This window comes from Diceros bicornis, chromosome 36, assembly GCF_020826845.1.
Source record: "Diceros bicornis minor isolate mBicDic1 chromosome 36, mDicBic1.mat.cur, whole genome shotgun sequence".
Taxonomy (NCBI): Eukaryota; Metazoa; Chordata; class Mammalia; order Perissodactyla; family Rhinocerotidae; genus Diceros; species Diceros bicornis.
The window spans coordinates 19,015,583-19,035,807 of NC_080775.1; the positions used below are offsets into that span (position 1 = coordinate 19,015,583).

Here is a 20,225-nt window from a genome sequence, read left to right on the forward strand (position 1 = left end):
TTAGCTCTCTATAGGGTAGTATTTATTTTATGGCAGAAACCAATAATAACAAACACCCACCCACTGTGGAGGAAAGCAATAGAAGCCACAGTTTGAGAGATCATACAATTTTGATTACTCCAGAGTCCCAGGATGGCTCTTCTTCAACTAGGAATGTGACATTGCACTATATGCCCAAGTCCTGTGGGAAAAAAATTGTCAACAGAACATTTTCAAGTCTCAAAGGCAAAAATTACTTGTTTAGTTGGGAAAAAAATGGTTATTATTAACACAAAACTCTTTCTCTAAGGTGGTTTCATTGGCTTGATTATAACATCTAAACAGTTAAAGGATGGTTTCTGGAAAATTCTTTGCGCTATAGTTCCAGCTTCTTGCTATCCAATCCCCCTTGCTCTTCTCTCCAAGGTGTTAGAAAACTCTTCTTCCTTCTGCAGCTTCCAAGCCTCCCCCAATCAATCTCTTGTCCTCTATTTTAGCAGCTGCTCTTACGAGACCTGGATAACTAGTGGGATTGAGACTGGTCTGAGAAAACAGGTGGTAAGATGAGGTTTGGGACTGGTGTACTTATCAGCTGTGGGTAAAATGGACACCCCCCCAAATGGTATGCGAGGCAAAAATAATCCCTGGCACAAGGTGATAGCCCAATTGCTAAAGATTTTATCAGTAGTGACCTGGGAAATAAAGGCCATTGAGGGTGCAAGGATTAGGGTATTTGAAAGAAAGGGGAAAGCAATGCTTCCAAAGACGGCAGAGTTGGCTCGTTACTGCTAAGTGGTATTGGTGCCCTGCAGAGGGATAATGAGAAACCGCAGGTCCTTAGCAAGCAGTTCAAGGCTGTGAGTGAGAGCCAGCTGTGGAAGAGTGGGCGTGGGCATGACTGGGCAGGAAACTGGCACCTAATAGTTACAGCTGCAGAGCTCCAGAGACCTTTAAATGTTCAGGCAAGGCAGGCCTGCTGTTCTAAAGTCAGGATCCTGGCTGGGAAAACGTTAGACCCTGAAACATGGGATAAGAACACCCACATGGAGACCCCTGAGGGTTCCTGCTCTGCAGTATGCCCTGACCCCTCAGAACTTATAGATGGTGTGGTATCATCAAGACGTGAGGAGAGGTTGACCTTCTGTCCTGCTCTCCTCTGCCCTGGTGCTGTGGGGTGTATGGGGGGGATCCTGGTTGTGGGCATAAGAGTGAGCTGGGGGTCTGCCATGAGCTACTCTCGGCAGGTGCACTGGCCGTCCCCTACTCAAGCTGGCTGTCCCCTCCCCAAACTGGCAGTGCTATAGTGTTGGTGAAAAGTACAGCTAGAATTAATGTAAATTGCAGGACACCCTGAGAATCTATAATTTAAACACATCTAATGCATCTCCAAGTTCCTGCATTGATGCATCCTCTCTCTCAGAGTGGGCAGGACAGCCAGAGTGAAGTGGGGGACAGGGATGGTAACCCTCTTACTGGAGTGGAAATAAACAAAGACCACCTGACTGAGAACAAACAGAGGCTATTTATTCCAAGTTTGCTATAGCAAGGGAGTCAGCTGCCATCGCTTGCACAGAAACTCAAATGCATGCAGAGAAGGAGGAAAGCTTTATAATGAGAAAAGGAAGGACTTCAGGGATGACCTGATTGGATGTTGTTGGCATGGGGAAGCTGGAGGGGGACTAGCTAACTAAAAGTAAGGCATGTTAGGTGATTGGTCTGGGGAGCGTATTTGACTTTCTCTGGTTGATCCTCAGTTGAAAGCAGGAGCAAAAAAAGGAGAGAAGTTGGCAGTCATTGAGCAAGTCCTAACCATTCTGTGCCAGTGGCTGCAGTAGCTGTGGTTTAGCTTCCTGGGCGGGCTGCTGCATACGTGGTGGGTCAGAGTTCTGTTGTGCTATATGGTCTGGCCGTTGTCCATTTGTTTCCTCAGTTTCTCACCAGAGAGGCTCCAAGGGGCGCCTGTTGGGGCTGTAGCAGCTGCATCTTGACACTCTCTCTTGTCGATGGTGCCCCTTTCCCCACATGCCACCCCACTGCCTTCTCTCACATTCCTTCCTTTGGGGGAATGGAGGAGAGTAGAGGAGGGGCCCCTTAAGAGCTAGCACTTCCCCCATGCTGCATGATGCTGCAGAGATCTCTCTGCAAGGCAACAGAGATCCTCCTCAGGAGCAGTCCTCTCCTCCTCTCCTTGGCTGCCAAGCCCATGACTAGAGTTAAATCCCAGCATAACCTGGCTGTGGATGTGCTGGGCTTGATAAGGGAGGAAAGAGATGATACACCAGCTAAGTTGCAAGCATTACCCACACATGTATACCATCCAGAGCCTAAAGAGAACCCTGGAACTGGATTTGGAAGGTGCCAGAATGTAAGGCTGAATAAGCAGTAATTCACTGACCCGGGAGAACTTCTTTGGAACGCAGGATTTAAAACCCTAGCAAAGAGCCTGGGGATGGGGTGAACTCATTCCTAGGGTGGCTCTTACAAGCCCGGAGAAAGTGATGGCCAAAGGCAAGGGAAGTGGAAATTCTAGAGTTTCCCAGGCAGAGGGTAGAAGCTGTGGGAGACACTAGAGGGTTCTGAGACGGCCCAGAAGATACATCATTAACCGGGACCACGAGGAATGTGCTTGTGAAAGGAACACCAGCATCACCAAGTTCAGTGGTGACTCTCCTCTGCAGGAGCTTCTGATAGAAGTTCACAGAACTGGGTTCATTCTTATCCGAGAAGATGATGGAGCCCTGAAGTAACAGAGACCAGGTGACAGGTTCTAAGTGCCAGAAGCCGGGACGCTGCAATTGAGGCTCTATAATGACCCTCAAGGTCAGAGGGGCAGCCAGGGGGCCTTGACCTACAGGGAATTGTGAATATGGTTAGTAGAGCTTGGCATCCTAGTGGGAAGCACAGGTGGGCCGCCAATGAGGGTGCTGCTTACTAACTACCAACAGAAAAGGCAAAAATGGAGATGCAGAGGTTGAGGGTGGTTGGCCCTATAAAAATAATGATCCTTTACTCAGTTCCTGGACTCATGCTAATTTTTTTTGGATTAATAGACTTTATCTTTTAGAGCAATTTTAGGTTTGCAGAGAATTGGACACTGCACAGGGTGTACAGTGAGTTCTGAGGTTTCCCCTTTCCCTTGCCCCATCCCACAGTTTCTCCTATTATTAGCATCTTGCATTAGTGTAGTACATTTGTTGCAATTGATGAGCCAATATTGACATCATTATTACCAAAGGTCCATAGTTTAGTTAGGGTTCACTCTGTGGTGAGCAGGTCTATGGGTTTTGACAAACGCGTAATGTCATGTATCCACTGTTACAGTATCATATAGAAGAGTTTCAACACCTAAAAATTCTCTGTCCTCCATCAATTCATTCCTCCCTTCTTTCCTTCCCTGGAATCCCTAGAAACCGCTGATCTTTTTACTATCTCTATAGTTTTGCCTTTTCTGAAATGTCATACAGTTGGAATTACACAACGTATAGCTTTCAGATTTACTTCTTTCATTTAGAATAAGCATTTAATTTCCTCCATACCTTTTCATGGCTTGATAGCTTCTTTCTTCTTATCATTAAATAATATTGCATTGTATGGATATACTACAATTTGTCTACCCAATCAGCTATTGAAAGACATCTTGATTATTTCCAGGTTTTGGTGATTATAAATAAAGTGCTGTAAATATTTATGTGAAGGAGTTGTGTGTAGTTTCCAACTAATTTGGTTAAATAACAAGGAGTGTGATTGCTGGATCATAAGCTAAGAGTATGTTTACTTTTGTAAGAAACTACCAAACTGTCTTCCAAAGTAGCTGCACCATTTTGCATTTCCATCAGCAGTGGAGAGTTCCCGCTGTTTTGGATTTTAGCCATTTTAATAGGCGTGTAGAATTATATCATTGTTTTAATTTGCTATTCTCTGGACAAATATTATGTTGAGCATCTTTTCATATGCGTATTTGCCACCTGTATATCTTAGGTGAGGTGTGTGTTCATATCTTTTGCTCATTTTAAAAAAATTTTCTCCAGCTTCATGAAGATATAATTGACATACAACACTGTGTGAGTTTAAGGTGTACAGTGTGTTGATTTGATACATTTATATATTGAAAAATGATCACCACCATAGTGTTAGCTAACACCTCTATCACGTCACATATTTACCATTTCTTTTTTTTTTTTTTTTTGCTGAGGATGATTTGCCCTGAGCTAACATGTGCTGCCAATCTTCCTCTTTTTGTATGTGAGATGCTGCCACAGCATGACCACTGACAGATGAGTGGTGTAGGTCTGCTCCTGGGAACCGAGCCCAGGCCACTAAAGCTGGAACACACTGAACTTAACCACTAGGCCACCAGGGCTGGCCCCCATTTCCTTTTTGTGGTGAGAACATTTAAGGTCTATTCTCTTAGCAACTTTCAATTATTATTAATACAGTATTATTAACTATAATCACCATGCTATCCATCAGATCCCCAGAAGTTATTCACCTTATAGCTGGAAGTTTGTACCCTTTGATCAGCATTTTTCCATTTCTCCCACTCTGAAGCCCTTGGCAACCACCATTCTATTCAGTGTTTCTATGAGTCTGGCTTTTTTAGATTCCACATATAAGTGATATCATACTGTAATCGTCTTTCTTTGTCTGGCTTATTTCACTTAGCATAATGCCCTCAAGGTCCATCCATGTTATTGCAAATGGCAGGATTTCCTTCTTTCTCGTGGCTGAATGATATTCTATTGTGTATATATACCACATCTTCTTTATCCATTCATCGGTTGACAGATGCTTAGGTTATTTCCATATCTTGACTATTGTGAATAGTGCTGCAGTGAATATGGGAGTGCAGATATAAGATCCTGTTTTCATTTCCTTCGGATGTATACCCAGAAGTGGGATTGCTAGATCATATGGTAGTTCTACTTTTAATTTTTTGAGGAACCTCCATACTGTTTTCCAGTGTCGCTGTACCAATTTGCATTCCCACCAACAGTGCACGTGGTCTTCTTTCTCTACATCCTCTCCAACGCATTAGCTTTTGTTTTTTTTTTTATAATAGCCATTCTAACAGGTGTAAAATATATCATTGTGGTTTGGATTTGCATTTCCCTGATGATTAGTAATGTTGAGCACCTTTTCATATACCTGTTGGCCATCTGTATATCTTCTTTGGAAAATGTCTGTTCAGTTCCTCTGCCCATTTTTTTAATTGGATTCTTTGGTGTTTTTTGCTATTGAGTTGTATGAGTTTTTAAAATGTATTTTGAATATTAACCCCTTATCAAATATATGATTTGCAAATGTTTTCTCCCATTCCATAGGTTGCCTTTTCATTTTGTTGTCATTTCCTTTGCTGTCTAGAAGCTTTTCAGTTTGATGTAGTCCCACTTGTTTATTTTTGTTTTTGGTGTTAAATCCAAAAAATTATTGCCAAGACTTATGTCCAGAAGCTTAATCTCTATGCTTTCTTCCAGGAGTTTTACAATTTTGGGTCTTACATTAACGTCTATAATCCATTTTTCTTTTGACAATTTTTATTTATTTTTTTGTTTATTGTGTTCACATCGCAACCATAACATTGGTTCACAACATTGTATAAATTTGAGGTATGCATCACTATACCTCTATTTCTGCATGGACTACATCATGTTCTCATGTTCACCACTCAAATACTAATTACAATCCATCACCACACACATGTGCCTAATCATCCTTTTGCCCTCCTCCCTCCCCCCTTCCCCTCTGGTAACCACCAATCCAATCTCTGTCTCTATGTGTTTGTTTGTTGTTGTTATTATCTACTACTTAATGAGTGAGATCGTACGGTATTTACCCATTTCTGAATTAGATTATTTGTTTTTTCACTGTTGAGTTTTAAGAGTTCTTTGTTATTTTGGATACAAGTTTTTTTTCAGATGTGTGTTTTGCAAAGATTTTTCTCCTAGTCCGTGTCTTGGCCTTTCATTCTCTTAACAGAGTCATTTAGAGAGAATTTTTTAGTTTTAATGAAGTCAAATTTATCTATTTTTTTCTTTCATGCCAAACCCAAGGTCACCTAGATTTTCCCCTAGGTTATTTTCTAGAAGTTTTATAGTTAAGCTTTTTACATTTAGGTTTATGATCCATTTTGAGTTAATTTTTGTGAAAGGTCTAAAATCTGTGTTTATTTTAATTTTTTTTTTGCATGTGGATGTCCAGTTGTTCCAATACTATTTGTTGGAAAGACTATCCTTTCTCCATTGAATTGTCTTTGCTCCTTTGTCGAAAACCAGTTGACTATATTTATGTGGGTCTATTTCTGGACTCTACTTTCTGTTCCTTTGATCTATTTGTCTATTCTTTCACCAGTACCAAACTGTTTTGATTACTATAGCTTTACACTAATTTTTGAAGTCAGGTAGCATCAGTCTTTTGACATTGTTCTTCTTCAGTATTTGTTGACTGTTCTGGGTCTTTGCGTTTCCATATGAACTTGAACATCACTTTGTGGATATCTGTAAAATAACTTGCCGGGATTTTGATTGGGATTGGGCTGAATTTATACATGAAGTTGGGAAGAACTGTCAACTTAACAATATTAAGTCTTCCTATCCATAAACATGGGATATTTCTCCATTTATTTAGATTTTCTTTGATATCTTTCATCAGAATTTTATAGGTTTCCTCATATTACTCTTGTACATATCTTGTTAGATTTATATCTGCATATTTCATTTTTTTGGTGCTAATAAAAAGTTTTGTGTTTTTAATTTCCAATTCCAATTATCCCTTCCTGGTATATAGAAAAGCAATTAAGGTTTGTATATTTACTTTGTATCCTGCATCTTGCTATAATCTCTTATTAGTCGCAGGATCTTTTGTGTCTTTGATTTTTAGAGATTTTCTACATAGAAAATCATGTCACCTGTGAACAAAGACAGTTTTATATCTTCCTTCCCAATATGTGTATCTTTTGTTTCCTTTTCTTGTCTTACTGCATTAACTAGATCTTCTAGTATGATATTAATAGGAATGGCAAGAGGGGACATCCTTGTTTTCTTTCTGATCTTAAGGGGAACACATCTAGTTTCTTACCATTAAGTATGATGTTAGCTGGAGGTAGATGTTCTTTATCAAGTTGATTATTCCTCTCTAGTTTTAGTTTTCTTAGAGTCTTTGTTATAAACGGGTGTTGGATTTTGTTCAATGCTGTTTCTGCAACAATTGAAGTGATCATATGATTTTTATTCTTTAGACTGTTGATGTGATGAATTATACTAATTGATTTTGAATGTTGAACTAATTTCACATACCTGGAATAACTTTCACTTGATCATGGTGTATAATTCTTTTTATCCATTGTTGGATTTGATTTGCTGATAGTTTTTTGAGGATTTTTACATCTATGTTCATGAGAGATATTGGTTTGTAACTTTCCTTTCTTTTAATGTCTTTGTCTGGTTTTGATATTAGGGTAATGCTGGCCTCAGAATGAATTAGAAGATGGTCCTTCTCCTTTCATTTTCTGCAAGAGATTGTAGAGAATTGGGATAATTGGAAGAGCTGCTTCTTTTATCAGGAGAAGATGGGAGGGGGAGCAGTAAGGGATTAAAGGTACTTACAGTCATCCAAATCCTTATAATACATGACTTTCTTCATTTCTGGAAAATTTGTACTTCAAATATTGCCATCCCTATTTTCTTTTTTATCTTCCCTATAAGTTTCATTTAGTCATACGTTGGATCCTACATTCTATGTTCTAGGCTCTTAAACTATATTTTTTCATATTCCATACATCTCTATGTTGCATTTTGTATAATTTTTTCATATCTGTCTTCCCAGTCAGTAAATTCTTGATTCATTTCTGTTTTTGTTTTTTTTTTCCTATTTATACCATATACTTTGTTTTTATTTTCAAGGGTTATATTTTTCCTGGTGACTTTTACAAAATCATGCCTACTCTTTTCTTCTTTGTGCTTATTTTAAAAATTTAATCTTTTTAATATTTGATACATAATTATTTTATATCCACTATCACATAAGCCAATATATAAAATTTTGGAGTATCTAATCATGCCTTTGTTTATTTGATTATTTGTGCTGGCTCTGAGTCGTAGAGACTTGTTTATCATTTGTCAGTTAATTTTTCACTGTGAACTCTTATTTGGATAATCATAATCTATAGGAATTCTTATTGAAGGTGCTAGGAATTTTTTCCCTAGCATATACTTCCTCTCGCTTAATGCAAGGATATCTGCTTTATTTCCCTATCTTGTGTAAATCCAAATCTTTTTATTACCTTTCCCACTTCATCTTTCAAGATTAGAGTTCTGGGTTACTTTTACCTACAACATAGCTTCAGTATTTACTCACCATCTCTTCTTGCATCTCATACCTTCTTTCAATGATTATTTTGCATTAACTCTGGAATTTTCCTTAAAAGATTCTTTAGGACGGTCATTCAGTAAGAAACTCTGTTGTGTAGGCTCTATCTCTTCCTATCTCTCTTTCAACTCTTGGGATTTGCTTTACATTTTACAGACTCAGGACTCAGTTATATATTTAAAAGCATGTTATATTCCACTCCATCCAACAACTAACTTTTTGTAGTTTGAGAGTTGGCTTAATTTTTAAATAGAAAATGTAATCCACTATTTTTTAGCCAAAACTAGAAGCAGTGTGTGTACAATTTTTACAAATGTCTTATACCCCCTCTCCAGGTTGGAAATTCTTTTAAGTCAGGGACATTGTATCTCTCCTGTCTTCCCACCCCCCACCCCCAATGTCTAGCATAAAGTAGGTGCTCAATCTTTTAAAACAGATGAAACAATGTGTTTACTTTAAATGCGTTTGTTCTGTCACTTCTGAATATTTTGCCTTGTGGAAGTCCCACCCAGCGGCCTTTTAATCTCACGTGAAAATTGTTGGCAACATAATTCAATTAAAATTCCATAGTCATTTTTTTCTATCTTGGGTTCTTATCCAAGCGCCATGATTTAATAAGCATATGATCTTGGACATCTGAGAAATAATTTTTAAAGCAAAAGAGAGAACAATGCAAGAAGGGGTCTGGACAGAATGAGACAATGTGTAGGATCACCCAGCACTGTGTTGAAGCACTGGGGTCTATAAGGCTTTTTTCTCTTCTCAATAAACTGGATAAAAACAACCCTGGTTGCTATCTGCATCAATTTATTCCTTGCCCCTTTTGGTACCTGTAGAGAAAAAGTGATAAAGAAATTATCGGTCGAAAATAATTTTATCTTTTGGCAACAAAATATAAATTTGCCATATAAAATATTATACTACTGGATTATACTGATTTACTTAGAGTGCCACCATTCCAGTTCATTTCTTGTCTAAATGATGAATGGCACTTGAAACAGTATAGGGTAATGTTATTTTTTGTAGGCAGTAACAGTTAATAAAGGAGTTTCCTGGTTGAAACTAAGCAATAAACAAAATGACAGCAATAAAGTATGTGATTTTTTTTCCTAATGGAAAATAGTGAACATATAAAATGTTAACAGGACCTGAATTCAGAATCAGGATATAAAATTGAAATGTCTCTGTTTGCCTGCATCTTTATACCCTTTTGCTTCTCTTCCCTCTCCCCCTCTTGTCTTTTTTTTCTCTTCCTCCTTTATTCCTCTGTTTCTTTTTCACGCTCTCCCTTCTTCTCTTCTTTCCTTCTTTTCTTTCTTAAAGAGGAAAATCTGAAATGAGCTTTGACATGATACCATCAATTACTTATTTAGCGTGGAGGGATGGTGGAGTGCATTGCCAACGTAACAAAAAATTACAATTTCAAAATCTAAAAGGACTTTTAAAATGGCACAAGATTTAGAAATGGAAAGGCAACACTGAACACAAGAATTATATATTTTTTATGTAGTGGCATTTTTAAATTTCACATCATCATTGCACATCATTGCATGTGCCTATCAAAAGTTGAAATGAGTGTAAGCCCCTGTCAATTCCATTCAATTAGCAATTACTTGTTGAGCAACTACTATCTGCCAGGAACTGTGCTAGTAACCGGGGATACGGTAGTGAAAAAGTCACAATCTTGCTTCATTCTTACAGAATAGTGGAGGAATCATGGAAATAAACAGACAGTGACCATACCAGACCTGTAGGTGCTGAGATGAATGAGAACAGAAGGCTGTGAGAGAACCCAGGAATGAAATTTCACTCAGCCTGGGAGAATCAGCCAAGATACCTTAGAGAAAGTCCTCCAAGCTGGAAAATAAAGAATAATTAGTATTAACCTGGTGATTGGGGTGGAGAAGGGATCTCAGATCTGGAGTCTAGAGATGGCACATTCAGAAAACTGCCAGTGCAATAGTTGAGTGAGGTTGTGACTGAGAACATGAGGGAGAGTGCAATAGGCATTAAATCTCAAAAGGTAAACTGTGTTTGTAAGCCATGTTAAGGAGTATGACATTTGTACTAATTTCAGATGGAAATATGTAGGTGTGGGTTTGTGCTTTAGAATGGTCACTCTGCCTGAAGAATGGAAAATAAGTTGTAGATAGCAGAAACATCTGGTTCGGGTGTTGCTGAGAGGAGAATTGATGGAGTCTTCAACTGAAATGTAGAATGTACAAGACTTGATGATTGATAGGTAGAGTGGATGGGAGTAGTCCAGGACCAATATATAGGTTACTGGCTTGGGAAGTTGGACAGAAGAAGGTACCATTCATTGAAATATAGAATATGGGAGCAATAGATGGTTGGTTGGATGGGGGACAGGAAGACAAGTTTAGCTTTTGATTCAACTAGACAATGTCAATTAGGCTGTCTGTTTTTGCATTGTGTGTGTGTGTGTGTGTGTGTGTGTATACTCAGGAAGAAGACTTAAAATATAAATTTGAGCAGCATATCATATCAGGACTTGAGACATAGATTTGGGAGAACAATGTATAGATAATACTTGAAATTATGAGCATGAAGAGAAAGCCTAGAAAAAAGAATAATCTGAGCAGAGAGGAGGCCCAACGTGGAACCACAGGGATAATCAACATTTAAGGGACACATAAAGAAAGAGAAGTTGGCAAGGTATTACTTAATATTCATTTATAAAACAGAAAGGTAAGGAGAATGAGTATTTCTGAAATTGGAATTAAGCACAGAGCAATGAAATGCTAGATTATGTGCAGTGCTCAGTGGTAGGGAAAAAATATGCATTTTCTTTCCAGATTCCTGAATGCCCATACCTTAGAACTTTATATTTTTATTAGATCTTTTTTTCTAGAATATGGGGAAAATCGACTTTCCCAACATTTTCTTTAAATGAGCAGATGCATTCTCTGTCCCTCATCTATCATCCTTTTTACTCTACATTCTCCAATTGCTTCTTCTAGTCTCATGGGGTGTCTGTCTCCTGCAGTTATATTGCACAAATTAAAAGAAAGTTGTTGAAAGAGAACTTGGATATGCCTTTAAGAAATCAAATATAAAGGAATGTTTTGAATATTCAACTTCATATAATTTCTATAATTATTCAACTTCATAGAATTTTATTATTAATACGTCAGTGTATTCTGAACTTCAGTATACTGTTCACCTTGAATATGCATCCTGAAATCACGTGTTTCACTTGTAAAAGCAAATTAAGATGAATTGACAGGAGAATGTGTGTGCTATAGAAGAAAGAACACTGCACTCCAGAGTAGGACATTTGAATTCTAGTTTCTAACACCAAGTTACGGTATTTCCTCAGAAATATCCCTTAACTTTCTTGGACTCAAGTTACGTGATTTGTAAAATAATGATCTCCACTATTCATTCAACTTTTAAAATCCTGTTGTTTTCACTTTATCTAAACCAGCAATGCGAGGTTTCTATTCGATAATATAGGATAAGCATTTCATTCTCACAGAGCAATTCTAATAATTGAACATGAAAATTTTGAATACATTTTAGTAACTACAATAGTGTTTTAAATGACATGAATATGATTAAGCGTAAGAATTCATACAGAACATTTCCATGTTACTTATAACTTTGTTGTGTTCCCCCCCCATTTATGTACCTGCCCTTTGTTTTTTAAAATTTTGTTTCAGGAGATAGCATGATCATAAAGGCTTAAGTTGTTTAAACATAGTATACCTAGGGCAATAAACATCCATCTTTAGCTAGATATAGAAATGGTACAATTGCTCAAGTTAAATATTTTCTAAAGACACTCCTCTAAAAGAGTAAATGAACTGCCTTGGGAGTCATTTGTTAGAGTTGCAGATAGTTACCAATAGTATCCAGTCATACAAGGCAGATCTGGAATACGAAGAATAGAGAAAACAAAAATAATGTTTCTAATTACGGACTCACCTATTACAACTGCCTGATCCTGATAGATGTCTCAGGTAACGCTCTACTGCCTTGCCAGAATGTTAGCATTCCCGAAGAAGGAAGCTTTTCGTGCCCTTTGGATTTCCTGTGTTTTCATCTTTACCCTGGTTCAGCGGGGAACAGAAGCCTTTCAGTGTAGGAATGGGGTCTCCTTGCCTCCTGACAACGTGTGTGACTTCACAGATCAGTGTGGCGACAACAGCGATGAACAGCAATGTAAGTGCCATTTCCCTCCTGTTTCCAATTTCTGTTCCCTGTGCACCTTCAAACCAGGGGCTAATGAGCAGCCCAGGGAGGTTCAGCTGGATGCCTGGCCCTGCCTGGATTTCATTATTTGCCTTTAATGTAAATCAGAAGCTAAAATATACTTTTCAATAAAGAGATGGGTCCATATATAAAAATTACTCTAGTTAGACAATATCAAATTGCTAAGATTCTAGCTGAATGGAATGTATTTTAAATCAGTTTTTACTGATTATAAAGAAGGCGTGATATGCAGAAATGTAGCTTTTAATGTTATATTAGGGAAGTAAAATTCAAAGGAAGCTCATTACGGCAGCTTTAAAATACTACAATGAAAATTATGAGCTTAAGTTTGGATTCAGTATGAAAATATTTGAAATGTATTTTAGGTTGGATGAATAGATTTTATTTTTGCTTATAAGACGCTACTACCAGGATAGTTGGAACAGATTCCACACAGAGCTCAGCGCTGGCTTGTGTCCTTTCATTCCGGGGCAGAGGAAGGAGCGCAAGCTTCGGAGAGTACAGGACCTAGATTTGTATCCGGGATAAACCATCTACTAATCGTGTGATCTTGAGCCTCCATTTTATTATTAGAGGTTGTAAAGTGAAATGAACCGCCTCTCACTGGTGGGAAAATACTCTTTTGCTGACTGGTATAATATTATAAAAAGGAAACCATTCACCAAGGGAAGACATGGGTGAAGACACGTATGCTTTTGTAGTTTCTTTTGCAATATCACATCCTGAAGGAACACTGCCCTTCACCAGTGGAGACTGGTGCCATTGCTACAAACAGTCACTTTTCGTAAACATTTTCATAAAGTTAAATGGGTTCATTATTGGTTCATAGTAACTATTTTTTGTGTGTGTTTGTGTGTGTGTTTCATCCATGTTTTTGGATGTGTCAGTAGTTTATTCTATCTTATTACTGAGCAGTATTCCATTGCCTGAATATATAACAACTTGTTTACCTATTCACTAGTAACTATTGACTCAATTAATTATCTGGAGGCATGCATTCTATTATTTTAGAGAGCTTTCCTCAAACATATTTTCTATGTTTTATTCAGGTACTATATTAATTAGTGTTTACAGAATTCTTCATTTTCTTCTGCTAAAATAAGGTTCTACATATTCGATTTTGCTGTTGTTTGCCTTCTATTTACATATTCAGTTATTACATAAAAACGAGATAAATGATTCCTGAAAACTGTCTTCTCCATAGAAGAAAACAGGCTAATGATCTTTCTCCCATAGTTTGGGATGGTGATTATGCTCTTAGTACCTAGTAAATGCTAAGTACAAAGCATAACCAAAGACAAGGATTCATTTATATTTGTCCAATTTCCCCAGAGAGGCTAAATGTGGGCTTGTTGCCCTTTCCCTGGCCTGACCTGGAAAGCCCTTACTGATCTTTGCTGAGCAGTAAAGAGGAACCACTTGGCTGGTTTGACAAGAAGAGCAAAGTCCCTTCCGTTATTAATCTCTGAGGCTTCCTTTAGCGTGCTTGCTGTGATAACATACATGGTCCTGCTTCAGGGAAAATGTTAATGTGAAAGAAGGAGAAAGCCGCTGAGTGGGAAAGGTCTTGGCTGCATAAAAAATTCTAATAACTTGCAGCCTTAGAGGAAAGCAAAGGAACAGATCTGTCGAATAAACAGATTTCATTTTAAATGTTACATTGGGAGATCACCTTTTGGCTTTTTCACTTTTCATTTTCATTTCTGGGAAGTTTCCACTTCAATATTTTATTTAAAATGTGGACCATAACCTGTAGATAAAATTGAGAATCACTTTAAAGAATGAGTTTCTTTTGTACACCACACTAGGGGGAAAATATTGTGAAGGGATAATGGTGGCCAAGCAATTTCTCTCTTGGAAATTTGTGATCCTAACCTTACAGATGAGATTTTTTTTTTAAAGCTAACTTTATAATGATATTAAAGTGGTCACATTTAAAAAAAAAAATCAATCTGTGCTCGTGTTTAACATCCCAATGGTGTGACCTTTAAAGAAATAGATTAATACGTTGACTTTTCTTAATGATATTGGCATAGTTGAAGTTGCATTTCAGATGCAACTGATTGTATTAATAGGTTTTTGAGAATTTTCTTATTTTACATGATGGACCTCTTTCTAAGAATACTTGCGGTTGTTATTTTAACTCAGTCTTTTTTTTAAGATGTTAGGTGTAGAAAGACAGAATATTCACAGAGGAATAAATTCTATTTACACATGATATAGAGCACTTAATATATCGTGAGCATGAAAAATAATTTTTAGGTGTAACAACTGTTTAGTTCTAGTGTCGACGAGAATTCTTCTTTATTAGAATTTATTGATATCCTGAGCCAGGGAAACAAATGTTGTGGTACTGATCTGGGTATTTTTTTTTAATCATGTTCCAAATGTTGCATAGTCTGCTTCCGTGCTGATCCCCATTTCCTGGTCTTCTTCATTCTCTTTCATTTTTACTTGTTTATTTATTTATTTTAATATCAGAGTCATTTTACTAAGTACAGAGATAGTCTAGATTCTCTTCTAGCAATTGCTCAAAACTATTTGATGTACAAAGGTTTTATTCTGCTTTATTTTTCTTAACAATAAAGATGATTGTATTACTTATGTTGCTACCATTCAAATCCAAATCAATCAGAAGATTAAAAAATGTGCTACTGATACAGTGTTGAGATATATCCTATGCAATGGATCCCTACCACTGAAGTGTCGCCAGAAAATATTCCTAGATAATTGCTTTTGCATACCTGAAGTTAGTATTAACATAAGCTGTTATATATTCATTTTAGAACTAAAATTACTCTAAATTTAATGTGATTCAAAAGAGAAAAATATATTCAGTTAATCGGATACTTTTTCCCAACTTACATGTCGTACTTAAAAACTTTTCCATTCATTCTAGTGTTTTTATAAGCAGATAGGAATCCATTTTTATATTTTGATTTGATGGAATATGTCATAAAGCTTTGAGGTTTTACCTAATTTCTTTTACAAACTTTTTGAATTGAGGAACAAGAAATTTTTCAAAATATATTTACTTCATATAAATCTAAATTTATAGGTGAAATGTGTGAAGATTATGTTAATGGTACATTCTCAAAATCTGAGAGGTGGTAGTGTTTAACCAGATGATATTAAGTAAAACATTATTTCTTTAATAGAATGACATAAATATCAACTACTTTTAAAAGTAATTGGCTCATTGAAGTGTTTGAAGCTAAAGCATCAATAGAGGGAAATGTGAGACTTCGTGTGCAATATTTATCTTAGTACTACATTGTATGCAAAATTTTTATGCATATTGTCATGAAACAACTAATAAAAATACTTGAGAATCCTATTCACCATAGCAACATACCTTAGTTTGGGTTATTATAACAAATACCATAGACTGGGTGGCTTAAACAGCAAACATTTATTTCTCACAGTTCTGGAGGCTGGGAAGTCTACGATAAGGTGCTGGCAGATTTGGTGTCTGATGAGAGCTCTTTTCCTTGTTTGCAGACAGCTGTCTTCTTGCCATGCCCTCACATGGCAGAGAGAGGTCATCTCTGTTGTCTCTTCTTATAACGGCACGAATCTCATCATGAGGGCTCCATCCTCATGACCCAAGCACCTCTCAAAGGCCTTACCTCCAAATACCATCACATTGGGGATTACGCCTTCAACATATGAATTTTGGAGGGATACAAACATTTAGTCCATAGTACAATAGAATTATATATGTAAGAAATCTAATAATAAATATGGAGAGCCTAGCTGAATAAAATTAGAAAAAATTACAGATGTACAGAAGATAGACTCATGACAAGACTGTTTCTTAGTGGGATGTTTCAATAGTGCAAATATGTACCTTTTCATGAAATCAATCTACATGTTAATTAAATTCTAACACAAAATCTAATGAAGATACATTTTGGAACCTGATAAAGTGACTTGGAGGTTCATCTATAAAAATGAGTAAGAATAGCTAGAAAGGAGGAAAAGAAAAAGATTAATAATGGGGAATAACTCTCATTAATAGGTTTATAAGAGTGTATCATGTAAACTACTCCAACATTATAAAAGGTTTTCATTAGGAAAGAATATGATTATTAGAAATATTAAGCACATATGTAATATATTTAATAAATAATGGTGGCATTTTAAATCAGTATACACTATTTACTATATGCCAGGCACTATTAAGAAATTTCCGTACAGTGTCTCTTTTAATCTTCACCAAACACCAAAATAGCAGGAACTATTATTTTTCCCAATTTATAGCTTGGGAAAATGAGGCTCAGATTAGGTAAAATAAAATGCCAAAGGACACAGAGCTGTTCAGTGGAGGAGCTGAAATTCACAAACAATTCTGTCTGATTCCAGAACTCTTGATACTAATCACTGTACTCTACTGACTGTATTTATTATATATATTATGTTGTATTATATTATATTGTATATATTATAAGTAAAATGAAAGAGGAAAAATATTTTCAATATATCTGACAAATAATTCTGTTCCAGGTAAATAAATCAGAGAAAAGATGCATTCTTTCATAGAAATATGGATAAAAGTCCCAAAAAGGCAAGTCACACACAAAATAACCACGTATGATGAAGTGATCAACTTTACTATTAATCCTAAATCACAATTAGAAACAAAAAGCTGCCAATATTTTAAAAATTAAATAGACATAAATTTAAAAAAAGAATGTGCATGGCTGCGAAGCGTATGAGGAAACAAGCACTCACACACGGCAGGCAGGAGTATTCTAAACTCTTACCTGTTTGATAGTATATTTGAAATATGAATAAAGATTTTGAAAGTATTCGTGCCCTTTGACTAATAATTTCACTTTTAGGCATTTATTCTAAGAAAATAATTAGAGTTTATGTAAGTGTCTCATCACAGCGTTATTTAAGATAGTGGAAATGGGACAGAATGTAATTTTGTAATATTAGGTTAGTGCTTAAATAAATTATGATACATGTATACCAGGAACATCTGTGCAGCCATCTGTCATAATTTCCAATGCTATTTTAAAAATGGGAAAAAGCTCATGATATATTGTCAAGGAAAAAATTATAACTCCTGGTCAATACATACACCTAAAAATACAGTATGGCTTTGCGAATAAAATCGTCGATGGAATTATATCTGGGTGTTGGACTTATATGTGACTTTTTTGTACATGTTTATGTTTCAAGTTTTTTAAAATAGCATATATTTTAAAAAATCAGAATAAAATGGTCTTTTTAAATAGCTTTAATAAGTAGCTTTCAATAAACAACTTTCCTGTTAGCTGCCATACTGTGTTTATTCTAGAAATGAGAGCAAGGTAATATTAGACATGTAGGTCACATGATGCAGAACAGAATTCCTTTTCTCTCTTTCCCTTTTCTATTTTTCCTCAAAACTAATGAAAAGAGCTTTTGTTTTCCTTTTCGTCGCAGATGTTGTTTTGTAATCCAAAGTAGAGAGATTAAGAATTTGCTAGTAAAATAATATGTCAAACTTATGTTAGCAAAAGCAGACAATATCAGCAAGACAAATGTGTAGTGGGGGTAAATTCTGTCATTGTCCAGTCCTATCCAAGTTCAGGGGATGGTGCTTTTCCTTCTCCATCACAGCTGCCCATCTGGGTATCACGTGTAGAGTCTACAGCTCGTGGGACTCCCCTGTGCTGGTGATCCTTTGAATGCAATAGCTTGCCTGTAGGTTTGGGCTCAGCTTCTCTGCTGCTCTCTGACACTGGACTCAGAAAGTACTTGGCCATCACGCAAGGCTAACACAGTCCCTTTTTATGTAGTACCCCGAGGTCTTTTTTTCTCTTCCTTCGCCCTCAAACTTACTTGCTGCAAGGTCATGCCCATTTCCCCTTCTTGGGACCGCTTCCCCTCCCCAAACCTCTCCAGGGATGGAATGATCTACCTCTTTCACTGTGTTTTTATTCAATTCTAATCCTATGGCTTTAAGTCCATGCCCTGCATCATTCAGACCTTCCTTTAGCTATTCAAGAACCAATTTTTTATTCAAAATTGAACAATGTCTGTTTCTCTTTGCATTCCAGTTATAATAGTTCTAACTTTCTTAGAGGCAATGACCAGAAACAGGTCACACACAAGGAAGTGAGGAAAAGAAAAACAGAGTTATTAAGATTTCAAGGTTTGTCACCAAAGTGATCTACCCTGAAGATTCTGAAAGTGCCAAAGCAGGCTCTTATGTTGTGCAGTTAGAATGTGATACTGACCCTGCAGGTTTGTTCAGAAGGAACAAGAAGCCTGGAGGGAGGGAATCAGTATATACAATACACATGTGGTCATGTGGGTGGGGAAAAGAGGAGCAGGGAGACCAGAGGGAGAAAGGACTGATTGAAGATCAGACAGCCTAATTGACATGTCTACTTGAATCAAAAGTAAAGATGTATGTGTAGCATGTACTTATTCTATCTCATAATACAGTTGCCTGTTTTTTCTGGTAATGAAACTGAACCTTCAAGGTCTTCTGTACATCGCAGGCATAACTGTGGAGTTTTCTAGAGTATACAGTGTAGTGGTTGAACCGGGAAGTCACGGCATGGGAATCCTAACCCTGTGGCTTCACTGGGGATTACAAACAGTCAGATTATGAAGAACCATCTCCTTAATTCTGAAAGTTGGAATTTGGGTCCTAATTTCTAGGCAGGCCCAGAGAAATCTCCATTTCTCTTGGGTTGGATAAAATATTCTAATTTGGTTTCAGAAGGGAACAGGTCCTCATTCTAGGATTCCAGTCCTTGAAATGACCAAAGAGGGTTCTAGGTTCTAGATTCACAACATCTGTACAAAAACACCTAAAATTTTCACAGACTCCAGTCTTTGCCTACCTGCATGCTCTGGTTTTCAGTCCTCATTTCATGCAATAACTGAATCAGGTGCTCAACGAAAAATAGCAAAATATCTTTTTTGTTTATTGCATTGGACAGACTCATTAGTACCATTTTGCGTTAATGTCTCTGTAGAGCCTTTGGTCTTTTCTGGTGTGTAGTCAAAATCTTAGAGGAGTAAAGTCTTCAAACTCCTCTAAATCAATAGCCTCATTGTGTAAATGTGAAGGAGGTGAGGCTCTAAGCCAAGAGGTTAATAGCTCAAGGATATGCAGCTAATTAATGGTGACCTAAGACTCAAATTGGTCTTCCAATCCATACCATGTTTGAAATATGAGTAACCCAGGGCCTTAGAACAGTGATTATGAAATCTGGTTTGTACGCATCGTATAACTTTAGAGGATATTATAAAATATACTAAAAGTTTCTAAATGAAATTACCCATTAGTTACTAATGTCAGAATATGTACCTAAATCTCTTTCAAACTGTTACCTTGCAATGAAATTTGGATATAGTCAATTTTATTCATCTTTATTTTACTGTCAACCCAAATAATTTCAGAACTATTATGTATGATTTGCACAAATTGCAGGATGCTTCTATTGGGGGGAATTGGAAAATGAGGTACCTGTGAGAATAGAATAGAAAATATACTGGAGAATGGAATGGAATAGAACAGCTAGATAAAATGGACAGAGCGGTACAAGATTTTACAACAAGATAGAATAAAACCTGAGCATACAGAGTTGCACACTGGTTTCAGTGTTTATGATGAAATGCCTATAACACATGCCTAA

The 20,225-nt window shown here is 36.8% G+C and overlaps 1 protein-coding gene across 6 annotated transcripts in view; it reads left to right on the plus strand.

The window, feature by feature from the left end:
* The window catches only part of MALRD1 (MAM and LDL receptor class A domain containing 1), an 847,485-nt gene that overhangs the window by 125,954 nt on the left and 701,306 nt on the right, over positions 1 to 20,225 (plus strand). Inside the window, exon 1 of one of the 6 annotated variants that reach the window (XM_058532523.1) lies at positions 12,111 to 12,528. The exons of the other annotated variants lie outside the window; for them this stretch is intronic. Within the exon in view, the coding sequence (XP_058388506.1) occupies positions 12,318 to 12,528 (211 nt within the window). The 5' untranslated portion in view covers positions 12,111 to 12,317. Of the gene's footprint in view, positions 1 to 12,110; positions 12,529 to 20,225 lie in introns of those variants that run through there. 6 annotated transcript variants of the gene reach the window in all.